This window comes from Myodes glareolus, chromosome 5, assembly GCF_982192425.1.
Source record: "Myodes glareolus chromosome 5, mMyoGla1.1, whole genome shotgun sequence".
Lineage (NCBI taxonomy): Eukaryota > Metazoa > Chordata > Mammalia > Rodentia > Cricetidae > Myodes > Myodes glareolus.
Window position 1 is genome coordinate 95977428 of NC_142030.1, and position 12592 is coordinate 95990019.

A 12592-nucleotide genomic window follows, 5' to 3' on the forward strand; every position below is an offset into this window, starting at 1 on the left:
TCAACACGCCCCTTTATTTTCTCCACCATGCCCACAGTGAATATTCTTTTTGTTTTTTTCACTGTTATGTATCTGGCATTTGGGGGGCCTTAGTGACTGAGCTTAGCCTGTTGGGCTACCAGGGTTCAGACACCCTAACTGTAGCACAAATATTGGAGTTCAACCCAACAACCAGAAAAGCAAAGCAGCCAAGCCACTACAGAAGTCATATCTCTACCAAGGCTGGGCGACCAGACACTCAGCAGACTAAGCCTCTCTCTCCTCCCATTTTATATTCCCTGTAGTGCTGGCATTAAGGGCATATGACTCCCTAGTACTGGGATTAAGGGTATGAGCCACCACCACCTGCATTTCTTTCTGCATTGATCTTGTGTAGCCCAGGGTGAATTTTAACTCACAGAGATCCATCTGCTCTGTCTCTCAAAACCTGGAATTAAAGGTGTGTACCTCCACTGCCTAACCTCTAGTGTCTTAGCTTTGCCCTCTTATATTTAGGCAAGCTTTATTTATTATATCATTATACCTAACAATTCCAATAACATTATCTTACGGTTTGTGCATTTGCAAAGACTAGGGTGGAGTAGACAGCTCGATGGTAAGGTGCTTGCTGTACAGCAATACGGACCTGAGTTTTGATGCTCAATGTCCTTGTAAAACACCAGATGTGCTGACACAACTGCAATTCTGCACTGAAGAGGCTGGGACAGGCAGCTCCCCAGGGCTCACAATCGGGGAAGACGCCCAAGATCTACCTCTGGCCTCCACATATTTGTGCACACACAAGTTCATGAACATGTATACAGCAGCACAGACAAGTTTTTGTTTTGTTTCTATGAAGATTACACTGTTTGAAGTTACCAAGTTCTCATTTAATGATCCTAGATAACACAGTTAAATATTGTGGGGATAATCACTGTTTTTTACAGCTTCAACTGTGTTATAAGGACCGGATTCCTACCAGTGCTTCTAACCATTCCTTGAACATGGATCTGCCCTGGACAGCCCTTTTCCTGAGCACTGTCCTCCTGAGTCTTTCATGCCAGGGGACTGCCTGGGATTCCGATAGAAATTTTATTTCAGCCGCTGGTCCTCTTACAAATGACTTAGTGCTTAACCTGAGCCATCCACTGGGAACCCAGGGCTCTGGTTTTGGACCTGGCAGCAAGGACTTCTACGTCTGCCAGCAGCCATTGCCCTCTTTCTTGCCACAGTACTTGAGCAGTCTTCGTGCCAGTCAGGTCACCCATTACAAAGTACTTCTATCATGGGCACAGCTTCTGCCAACGGGAAGCCCCAAGAATCCAGACCAGGAAGCGGTGCGGTGCTACCGACAACTCCTGCAGTCCCTGAAGGCTGCCCAGCTTCAGCCCATGGTGGTCCTGTGCCACCAGACGCCACCCACCCGCGGCACCATCCAGAGAGACAGGGACTTTGCTGACCTCTTTGCCGACTATGCCACGTTCGCCTTCCAGTCCTTTGGGGACCTTGCTGAGATCTGGTTCACCTTCAGCGACTTGGAGAAAGTGATCCTGGATCTTGCCCCCCAGGGTTCGAAAGCTTCTGCTCTCCAAACCCTCAGCAAGGCCCACAGGAAAGCCTTTGAAGTTTACCACAGAGAGTTCTCTTCTCAGGGTGAGTACACACAGACGTGGTGGCCCGTGAGCAGCTCTCACCACCCTCCTCTGTTTGCTTCCTTAACAGGAACTGATGAGGCCCCCACCTGTACACATCTAGGAGTTCTGTGTGTCTGTCTGTGCGTGCGTGTGCGTGTGTGTGTGTGTGTGTCTGTGTGTGTGTGTGTGTGTGTGCGCAAGTGATTTTATTTTTATTTTAGATATGTGGGTGTTTTATCTACATGTTTTATCTACATGAGCACCATGTGCATGCCTGTGCCCTCAGATCCCCTGGAACTGGAGTTACAGAGGGTTTGAGTTGCTGTGTAGATGCCAGGAATCAAACCAGGGACCTCTGGAAGAGCAGCCCGTGCTCTTATTGCTGAACCATTTCTCCAGCCCTTGAAAACTATCTTCTAGACCCTTCCTCAGGGTCAAGTCTGAGCAACTGTCTTTCTCTGCCCTTCCTTGAAGGGACGTTTATAAAGTCAGGATTCCTCCCACATTCTTCTAAGGGTTCCTTGTACCTGGAGCTGCCTTGGAGAGAGAGTGCCATTGGTATTTACAGCATACGGAGGGGAATACCACATCAGATTATGGTGATGTCAACCTTTAGTCCTAGTACTGAGGTAGCAGAGGCAGGTGGATATCTGAATTCAAGGGTCTACAGAATGAGTTCCAGGACAGCTAGGGCTGCACAGAGAAACCCCATCTCTAAAAACGATCCTACAAAAAAAAACAAACTTAAATGAACAATATGGTTGTGTGATTGCATAGCAGAGTGCTTGTCATGAATGCAGGAAGCCCTGGGTTCCAATTCCTGCCTTGCATGAACTGGGTGTAGTGACACATGTCTGTAAGCCAAGCACTGAAAAGGTGGAGGCAGGATGACCAGGAGTTCAAGGTCACCTTGGGAGCTGAAGGCAGAATAATCAATTCATGGTCATCCTTGTCCACTTGGAAATTTGGAGGCCAGCCTGGACTACATGAAACCCTGTCTCAAAAAAAAAGAAGAGGCATTGGGAGTCAAGGTGGTGGAGAGATGGCTCCTGATTGGCTAAGAGTTATTGCTGTCTTTCAGAGGACCAGAGCTTAGTTCTCAGCACCCAAATCAAGTGGCTCACAATCACCTGTATTTCCAGCTCCAGGGGATTCCACACTTTCTTCTGGCCTCTGTTGACATCTATATATGCATTTCATATGATCACATACACATAGAAATATCCACATAAATAAAAACAACTATGTATTTTTAAAAGGGTTGTTATGTTCCTGGGTACATTTGTATCTTTACCCTTGACTCGAAATCTGAAGGTAGGTCCTGATGTTAGTTTTCTTTTTCTTTTTCCTTTTTCCTAAATTTCATATATTACTTGTGTATGTGAATCAGGTTTTTTCATCTGAGTGTGTATATGTACTTAATTAATAGATTTAATGTCCTGTGTTTGTTTGTTTGTTTTTGAATTTTTTTTTGTTTGGTTTGGCTTACTTTTTCAAGATAGGGCTTCTCTCTGTAGCCCTGACTGGCCTGTAAACTCACTCTGAAGACCCTGCTGGCCTCAGACTCAGAGATCCCCCTGTCTCTGCCTTGCCTTGTAAGTGCCACAGTTAAGGGCATGCACCACCCCCACCCAGCAGCTCTGTATTTCCTACCCTTGTTCTCCAGTCAGTTGTGGTGCACACACAAGCTTGAGAGCAGTCACCATGCTGCGGGACAGCTAAACAAAACGCATGCACACATCAGTATTTCCTTTGTTTCCCCATCAAGGCACAGTAACTGCAGTGAGGACAGAGACACAGAGGTTCCGGAGAGCACCCTGACTTTGGGTTTTGTTTGTGTTAGGTGGCAGCTCTGGTCCCGACTGTCCAGAGATATAGCTGGGGATATAGCCGAGATGACCTCAGGCTTCTGATCCTGCTTGCTTATCACAGACCTGTGCCACCATGCCTGGTTATCCTGTGCTGGCTATCAGTCCCTGGGTTAAATCAGTCCCTGGGCTTGTCATTCAATCAATCGATCAATTAATCCCTGGGCTTTTTCAATCAATCAATCAATCAGTCAGTCAATCAATCAATCCCTGGGCTTGTTCCAAGCTCTCTACCAACAGAGCTGCATCCTCAGCCTGGAGCACTGTGCCTTTAAATAGAGTTTGGCAAAAGGTCCTCTTGTCACCTTGGGTTAATTCTTTCTATGCTGACTTTTCCAAGTGCTCTCTATGTGGGTCTTGATTCGTACACAACAGTCTCTTTGCATGGCATGGTGACACACAAGTTTAGTCCAAGCATTTGGGAGGCAGAGACAGGTAGATCTCTGTGAATTCAAGGCCAGCTGACCTCCAAGACAGCCAGGGTCACACAATGAGAATGTGTCTCAAAAAAATCTGAATAAAAACCAAACTAATCTCTTATTGAGACATTGTATTTTTAGCCACTTTGTTTTCTGGAGTCTGTCAGCTGCTAAAGAAGTCATGGTCCTGATCTATCCCTTCAGAAGCTCCGCCCTCCCTCAACTACTGCTCTTTCCTGTTTGGTTCCAGGAGGAAGGCTCTCTGTGGTCCTGAAGGCTGAAGATATCCCCGAGCTCCTGCTAACCCCATCCTCGGCTGCACTCACCAAGGTAGATGCAGCATCTGTAATGCCTAGGGAGAAATGTGATTGTGTTTATTTATTTTGAGATGAGGCCTGTGTAAGAGGAAAAGAGCTTGAGGCTGCTCAGTGGCAGTGGCACAGGTGTATTAGTCAACCTGAGAAGGGCTGTCACCAGAGAAGAGGAGACTGAGCTTCTCCCACGGGCTAGGGTTTTTATCAGGGATGGGGAGGAGGGTTGGTCAAAGGGCAGAGGGTGGGTTTGGCCAGTGTTGTTGTTCATCTAGGACATGCAGGAATGCTACTTGTGCTGACTTCATGACACTGACTTAGGGAAATTGGAACTGTTAGTCTCACGAGTGGGCAGGGGTGGGGTTGGTCCTCAGGCTATGATTAATCACAGAGGATGGCAGAAGCAGGGGGATCTCTGTGAGTCTGAGTCCAGCCTGGGCTACTAGTGAGTTTCAGGCCAGGAGAGATATATTCTGAGACACTGTGTCAAATAAAACAAAACAAATATACTTTGGCACCCAATTGGTCTACACATACCCACAGAGAAAAAAAAATTAAGAGTTAGTAATTTATTAAAGTATTTATTTATATACTTCTGGGAGCTGAAGGGATGGCTCAATGGTTAAAAGCACTGGCTGCTCTTTTCCAGAGGATCCAGGGTCAGTTCCCAGCACCCACATGAAGGCTCACAACCTTCTGTAACCTCCAGTTCCAAGGAACCATAACCCTCTCCTGGCTCCCTTGGGCTCTCGTACATGCTGTATAGAAAAGAAAATAAATAAGGCTTATAAACAAAATATATGCCTTAGAGTACCATCCTGATGACATCCTCTGTGATTTTTAAAATTTCGAACAGGGCTTCCATCTGTAGCCCAGGTTGACGTTGAGCTTTTGGTCTCTAGCTCCTGTTTCTGAGGTCTGGGATTAGAGGCATGAAACACCGTGTGTGACTTTACCATATTCTATTGTCAAATGTTCTCACAGATTACATTATGTCACTGACTTAGGGAAATTAGAACAGCCAGATTACAGGCTGGCCTCAGATTTGGTCAATCCTCTTGTCTAGGCACAAGCTCTAAAGACTCAGGTGTCCCCACCATCTCCTCTAGTAACTGTTATTTATTTATACACTGCTTTATTTGCTTATTCATTTTGCTTTTGAGAAAGGGCCACATGTATCTCAGGCTAGCCTAAGTCACTGTATAGCTGAGGATGACCTTGAACTCCTGACCTTCCTGCCTCTACCCTCCAAGTTCTGGGTTATTGGCATGAATCACCATGCCTGGTTTCCATCATGCTAGGGTGGAACCCAGGCTTTTGTGCATGCTAGGCAAACATCCCTGCTGGACCACATCCCCAGCCCAGGGTCTCTGCTGGTCTAAGCTAATAGTTCCCTATGGGGAAAGAGCACCTCAGGAGAGAGGAGCCCAGGTAAGAGCCTCCTACTGGGGGACACTCTTTTTTTATTTTTTGAGAGAGGTTTCTCTGTGTAGCCCTGGCTGTCCTGGAACTCAGTCTGTAGATCAGGTTGCCTCAAACTCAGAGATCAACCTTCCTCTGCCTCCTGAGTGCTGGGATTAAAGGCACGTCCCATCACCCTGGCCTTGGAGGACACTGTTGTGTGGGTGTTAACAGTAGGGAGAAATTTACTAGACATAATGAGACAGGACAGGAGGGAAAACAGGGAAGGCAGGGATGATGTATGGGTAGGAAGCCAGCGCCAGCATTAGACAGACACAGGGCAAAGCAGGGAGTCCAGAGCCAGAGAGAGGCACACACTGCTCAGGCCCATTGAAGGCCCCAGGGTTTGCACTTCTCAGAAGGAACCCAGACACTGTCCTGCGTTTACCCCTGAGCTCTGCGCTGCATGCAGGGGCAAAATACCAGCTCAAAGGTTGTTGCTGGACAAGGATTTTTATGACTAACCCTTTGTTCTCTCGATAGCAATTATTACTCTATAAATTAATTTAGATGGCATCTAGTCAGCAAGAGATTTGTTTATCCAGAGCTGTATCGTATGTGGTTTTCAATTTCCTGAGCTGGCAGATGTGGAATCTGGTGGACACCGGGGATCACTTGATAGGAAGGCATTGGGGAGCCAGTGAGAGTTGGGCGCTAGGGCACTGGACCTGGACACGTGACTCCCAGTTGGTTCCTGACCTATGAAACAGCTGACCTCTTGGAGGGAAGGGCAGTTATCAACTTGTGAGATTCCAGCCAAGAGAAAAATAGAGTGGTCGGTCCGGATTGTGGAGGCAGGTGTGTGTGTGTGTGTGTGTGCATGTGTGTGTGTGTGTGTGTGTGTGAGTTACATTGCTGTCTTGTCATGCTTAGATCCTGAATTTAAAGTTGTTCAAGCATATGTGATGAGGGGACCTAGTGGTGCATGAACGCTTGAAAGAAATCCCACACTAGCTCAGAAGTGATAAGTAGACAGTTATTTATTTAGGGGTAAACTCACAACTTAGAATTCTCTGCTTGAATGGAGGACAGAGATTGAATCCCGCAATGCAACAATCCAAATGAGCAGCTGGCGAAAAGGAAGGAAGAGAAAAAGGGGCGGATACAGCAGGTTCTGTGTCCGTGTATATAGTATAAGAGGCCACGCCTCAGTAGGCGGGTAACCACAAGCTACAAGCCTTCCTACAGCACATATGTAAACCACAGACCAGGTAGAATCTTATCTTTTCTATTATGATTGGTTTTCTCTGTCTGTGCATGTGCTAATGTATTACATGTGTGTGCAGGTGCACGAACCTGCTCATCTGTGAGTGTGTGTCCAGGTGCTTGTGAAGGCCAGAGGCCAACACTGGGTGTCTATTGGGGGCTGTGGACCCAGACCCTGAATTTCCTGTAAACCTGCAGCTGCTCTGAGCAAAACAACTTGTTTTCCTGTGTTTGCAGCTACTGTGAGCATGAGACCCTCAGGAGTTCCTGATGACAGGGGAATGGTTTCTAGTGGGTTTAGCTAGGGCGTGGCTATCAGCTAAGGAACCATATATAAGCGGCTCTGGTACACAATAAAGGGGGCATTCTTTTTGCAAGGATGACACGTGTTTCTATCTGTGTGTCTTTGTGTGTTCAAATCTCCAGGCTCTTGCCCGGCTCGGGTCCGCACTACAGGCGTAGTACCGCAGTGCATGTAGTAGTACAGACGGTACAGGTGTCTTCTTCTGTCACTTTTTACCCCTCCCCTTTTATGGAGACAGGGTCTCAGTCTCTCTCTTAAATGGGAACTCACTGATTTGACTGGACTGACTTGTCAGTGAACCCCCAGGACACACCGATCTCCATCTCCCAGCGTTCAGGTTAAAGACACTCTCGTGTTGAACATGGTAACACATGTTTTTAGTCTCACTACTTGGGAGACAGACGCAGGCAGATCTAGGAGTTCAAGTCCAGCCTAGTCTACAAATGAATTCTAGGCCAGACAAAGGCTGCTCAGAAAACAAACAACAACAAAACCAATGAGACGTGCTTGTGGATACTCGGTGTGTACTCGACATCAGAAAGCATGGGAAGAACTCACTGAGTGGGCCCATTCTCTAGCCCCTTCCTTCCTTTCTTTTTTTTCTTTTTCAAGACAGGGTTTCTCTGTGTAGCCCTGGTTGTAAGAAGCTTGCTGTGCAGACCAGGGTGCCCTCAAGCTCAGATATCTGCCTGTTTCTGTCTCCTGGGGCTGGGATGAAAAGTGTGTGCCACCACTGCCCGACTGTCCTTGATTTTTAAAAAATTCATTACATTTTTATTTTGTGTGTGGTATGGTGTATGTGTTCGTCTGTCTGTGTGTCTGTATATGTGGTGTGGTGTACATGTGTTATTTGTTGTATGTGTGTGTATGTGTGTGTGGTATGTATCTGTCTGTATCTGTGTATCTCTATGTAGGCATGAACACACTATGGCACTTATGTAGAGAGCAGAGGGAAATCTGGGGAGTCTCAGTTCTACCCTCATGTGTGATGGGGGGTTGAGCTCAGGTCATCAGAGTGGAGGGCAGACACCTATAGCTTCTAGGCCCTGTCACTATTCTCTTCCTCCTCCTCTTCTTCAAGACAAGATCTCTTGTTGCACTAGCTGGCCTTGAACTCACAAGGTAGCCAAGGATTAGAATGCTGAAGGAGAGACAGGCACCACCATGCCCTGTTAATGCAGTGCTGGTGACAGACCCTGGGCCTTGCACACGCTCAGCAAGTGTTCTTCCTACTGAGCCACATGCTCAGTGAGCTGGAATCCCTAGCTAGACCATGGGTTAGAGAGCGCAGGTGATCAGGGCTGTGTGGCTTGTTTGTCTGCTGGGAGAACTGCTCAAGCCAGGCTTGACTGGGGTGAACTTCAAGCTGTGGCCTGAAATTAAAACCAAACCCAGACCCAAGACGGTTCCCAGATGTCACAAAGGTCAGGGGAGGGGGACCCCTGGGGGAAGCTCCAGACTCCAATTCCCTCCCTTCGTGCTCCTCCATTTGCTGGCACCGCACACCCACACACACATTTTCACACTTACTAGTTCACCATACTCACGCCCCTGCTGTAGTCACATGCACACTCATCTGCAGCTTTCTCCTGGGAATCCCAAGATCGGGTTAGTCATGGGGAGAACCAGCACACTTCTGAGGAGGCCTTGTTCTAATGGTTTATCTCCCTGTTTCTAGGACTCGGTTGACTTCCTCTCTCTTGATTTGACTTCTACATGTCAGAGTGTGGCGACTCTACCACAGAAGCTGAGTGACCTACAGGTAATGTGAGGGCTTTTCCATTGTTACAGAGACCATCAGGATGTGGGCTTGCTGTAGCTAGATGTGGGCTCCCCGTGGGCAGTCCCTGGGTGTGCTCTGTGGCTCAGTTAGTAGCCTGCTTGCCTTACAGGAGCAAAGCCCTGAGTTCATCCCCAGCTCAGCATGAAACAGTGTAGTAAAGTTTGCTTGTAATCCCGGCACTAGGGAGGTAGGAGGATCAGGAGTAGGAAATCATTGTTAACTAAATAATGAGGTCAACGCCAACCTAGGCTACCTGAGACCCTGTTTGAGAGAGAGGAATGGAGAAGGGAGAACAAGCTGCCATATGAAAATGTGTGCAGACACCCCAAACCCACCATCAGTAACACTACTTTAAAGCGAAGTCAAACATACCAGCCTGAAGACAATTTCCCGTTACACCAAAGATGCTGAAAAGCTATAGAGGGAGGGAGAGAGAGATCGTGGGAGGCAGAGCATAGCAAGTTTGCTGTGAGATTGTGTCTCCCAGTAACATCAGAAGCTACAGCCATAGAGTGTCACCAACATAGTAGTGGACAGCCCATGAAGCCTCAGCTGTGCACAGAGAACTACAGGGGACAGTAATGCGAGAGCGTGACAGGGGCTCCTCCCCAGGGAAGAGCACACCAGTGGGCTGTCCAGTGCCCAATGGTCAGCCCGAAAACACACATACAAATAACAGTATATGGACTGAACAGGTTACAGTTAGTAATATATGTATATAAGCATACTTAGAAATACATTACACAAGCAATATGAATTGACAAAAAAAGGAGGCCATGAATTTGAAGAAGAGGAGGGAGAAGTATATTGGAGGGCTTAGGGAAGAAAGAGAAGCAAGAAATGTTGTAATTAAATGACAATCTCAAAAATAAAGAAGCAAAGAATAGAGGGATATCAGCCATAGGAGCTGAGATCTCAAAGTGACAGCGCCTCTGATTTTTTAAAAAACATTTTCTTTATTTATTATGTATGTATACAGTGTTCTATCTGCACATGTGCCTGCAGGCCTGAAGAGGGCACCAGATATCATTACAGGTGGTTGTGAGCCACCATGTGGGTGCTGGGAATTGAACTCAGGACCTCTGGAAGAACAGCCAGTGCTCTCAACCGCTGAGCCATCTCTCCAGACCCTATGTCATTTTACTGATTTTTATTTTCAAGACAGGATTTCTTAAGACAGTTTGTGTTTATGTTTCAGTGTGACTGTACATATTTGTGTAAATGCATGTGCCTCCTGCTTGGGGGGAGAGGTATTGCCTGGGTGCACAGAGGCTGGAAGACGGCATCACATCCCTCAGAGCTGGAGTGACAGGCATTCCTGGGAGGCCTGCTTCTTACACAGGACCTGAACTCATGATTGTGATTTGGGTGCCCTTAACCACCAATTTGTCACTGTAGCCATTTGCTTGACTTTTTATTACAGAAAGTTTGAAACAAATCCAAAGAAGAAAGGAAAGTATAGGAATTCCTATGAGGACATGGCTGCCATAGCCAACTTGTTTACCTGTCCGATCTGTTCTCTATCTAAAGTATATATACTGAGACAGATTTTCATGTAACCCAGGCTGGTCTTCTGTGGCTAACGTTGCACTTATGATTCTCCTGCCCCCATGTCTTGAGTGTGGACATTGTATACCTGCCCCGCCACACCTGGTTTATGTACCACTGAGGATGGAAGCCAGGACTTTACACATTCTAGAAAAACACTCTACCAGCCAAAGTACATTCTCAATATCACAAAGCAGAGATTTTTTTTTCTTTCTTTCTTTTTTTGGTATAAGAGGGTGGGGCTTTTTTATTATTATTTATTAAAATTTTCCACCTCCTCCCATTTCCCTCCCTCTTCTCCCCTCCCTCTCCCTCTCCAGTCCTAAGAGAAGTCAGAGTGCCCTGCCCTGTGGGAAGTCCAAGGTCCTCCCCGCTCCATTCAGGTCTAGGAAGGTGAGCATCTAAACAGACTAGGTTCCCACAAAGCCAGTCAGTACAGTAGAATCAAAACCCAGTGCCATTATCCTTTGCTTCTCAGTCAGCCCTCATCGTCACCCACATTCAGAGAGTCTGGTTTGATCACATGCTCCATCAGTCCCAGTCCAGCTGGCCTTTGTAAGCTCCTATTAGATCAGTCCCACCGGCTCCGTGGTTGGATGCACCCCTTTCGGCCCTGACTTCGTTGCTAATGTTCTCCCTCCTTCTGCTCTTCATCCGGACCTTGGGAGCTCAGTCCACTGCTCCAATGTAGGTCTCTGTCTCTATCTCCATCCATCACTAGATGAAGGTTCTATGGTGATATATGCAAGATATTCATCAGTATGGCTATGGGATAAGGCCAGTTCAGGCACCCTCTCCTCAAAGCAGAGTATTTTTTAAGCAAACCATGAACACTCATGATCATGGTGATACAGCATCTTGGTTAAACATTTTAGGAAGTGCAGGCTCCTACACAAGCAGAAACCTTGCTCTTGACCCTAATCTTCTTGCTGGCGTATGAAGTCCTCTCTCTAAAATGAGCTGCTATGGTTTCAGTTCATTTAGGAAGGGCTGGTGGCCGATGGTCACTGACGAGTGTTGTTCTCCAGAGTCCAAGTCACTGCCCTCAGTAGATGGGGTGACTTGAGGTTGTTTCTAGAAGGTGAGCATGTAGCTTCTCCCCTGTTCCCATTACTAAAGGCACACTTGTTGGTCTTCATCTTTTCTAGAACATTGAGCCCAAAATGAAGATTTTCATCTATTCCCTAGAACTTCAGGATTGCCCATCCACAGGGAGGAGACCCTCCTCACTGCTCTTCAGCCTTCTTGAAGGTGAGTGGGCCAGCATGTGGCAGGTGTTGAGTGGCATTTGTTACACTGTGTGTTGGGAAGCAATACTGACATCGGGGGTTCTCACGCGGGAGGGGCTTAGGAAAATGGCTGGACTGAGAGCCTACCAGGTGAGGCTAAAGTCCCATAACTTCCCTGGCAGTGAGCTCCTCCTGTCCTGGGACACCGAGTGGTCCTGTACAGATGGCAAGGGTGCCCAATATGACATGTTCCTGACTCAGGTGTGAACTGTCAGAATGGAAACATATCCTTGTGTTCCGCTGTCTGAGCAGTCCTGGTAGCATCTAAGATGCTGAAAACCTCTGGTGTAGGACCTTGTGGTCTAGACGTCACTGAATAGTCCTGCCAGGCCTTGAACTCAAGGGAAGTCTATTTAGTGCACGTGTGTGTGCATGTCTGTGTCTGTGTGTTTGTCTGTGTGTGTACATATTGGTGCAGGTGCCTGAGGAGAACAGAGGAGGCTGTTGGATCCTCTGGAAACAAAGTTACTCGCAAGCAGTTGTGAGCTGCCTGCAGTGGATGCTGGGATCTGAACTCAGGTCTTCTAGAAGAACAATTTGCTTCTTATCCAGAGTCATCTCTCTCATCCCATGCCAGGCTTTTTGTGTGGTTCTGGAGCTTTAGCTAATTCCCCCTGTTTACCCAGAAGGCACCGAGCCAATTAACTCCCCCACCTTCTTTTTCAAAAATTTCACAAGAAGGTGGCAGTGGCAGACACTTTAAATCCTAGTACTCAGAAGACAGAGGTAGGCAAATCTCTGAGTTCAAAGCCATTCAACTCTAAGAGCAAGTTCTAGGAAAGTCAGAGCT

The 12592-nt window shown here is 47.1% G+C and overlaps 1 protein-coding gene across 1 annotated transcript in view; it reads left to right on the plus strand.

The window, feature by feature from the left end:
• The first annotated feature begins 952 nt into the window (after positions 1-952).
• The window catches only part of LOC148122153 (lactase/phlorizin hydrolase-like), a 35073-nt gene continuing 23433 nt past the window's right edge, over positions 953-12592 (plus strand). Inside the window, exons 1-4 of the mRNA XM_087906565.1 lie at positions 953-1632; positions 4151-4230; positions 8861-8944; positions 11662-11764. Coding sequence (XP_087762691.1) covers positions 984-1632; positions 4151-4230; positions 8861-8944; positions 11662-11764 — 916 coding nt within the window. The 5' untranslated portion in view covers positions 953-983. The remainder of the gene's footprint in view (positions 1633-4150; positions 4231-8860; positions 8945-11661; positions 11765-12592) is intronic.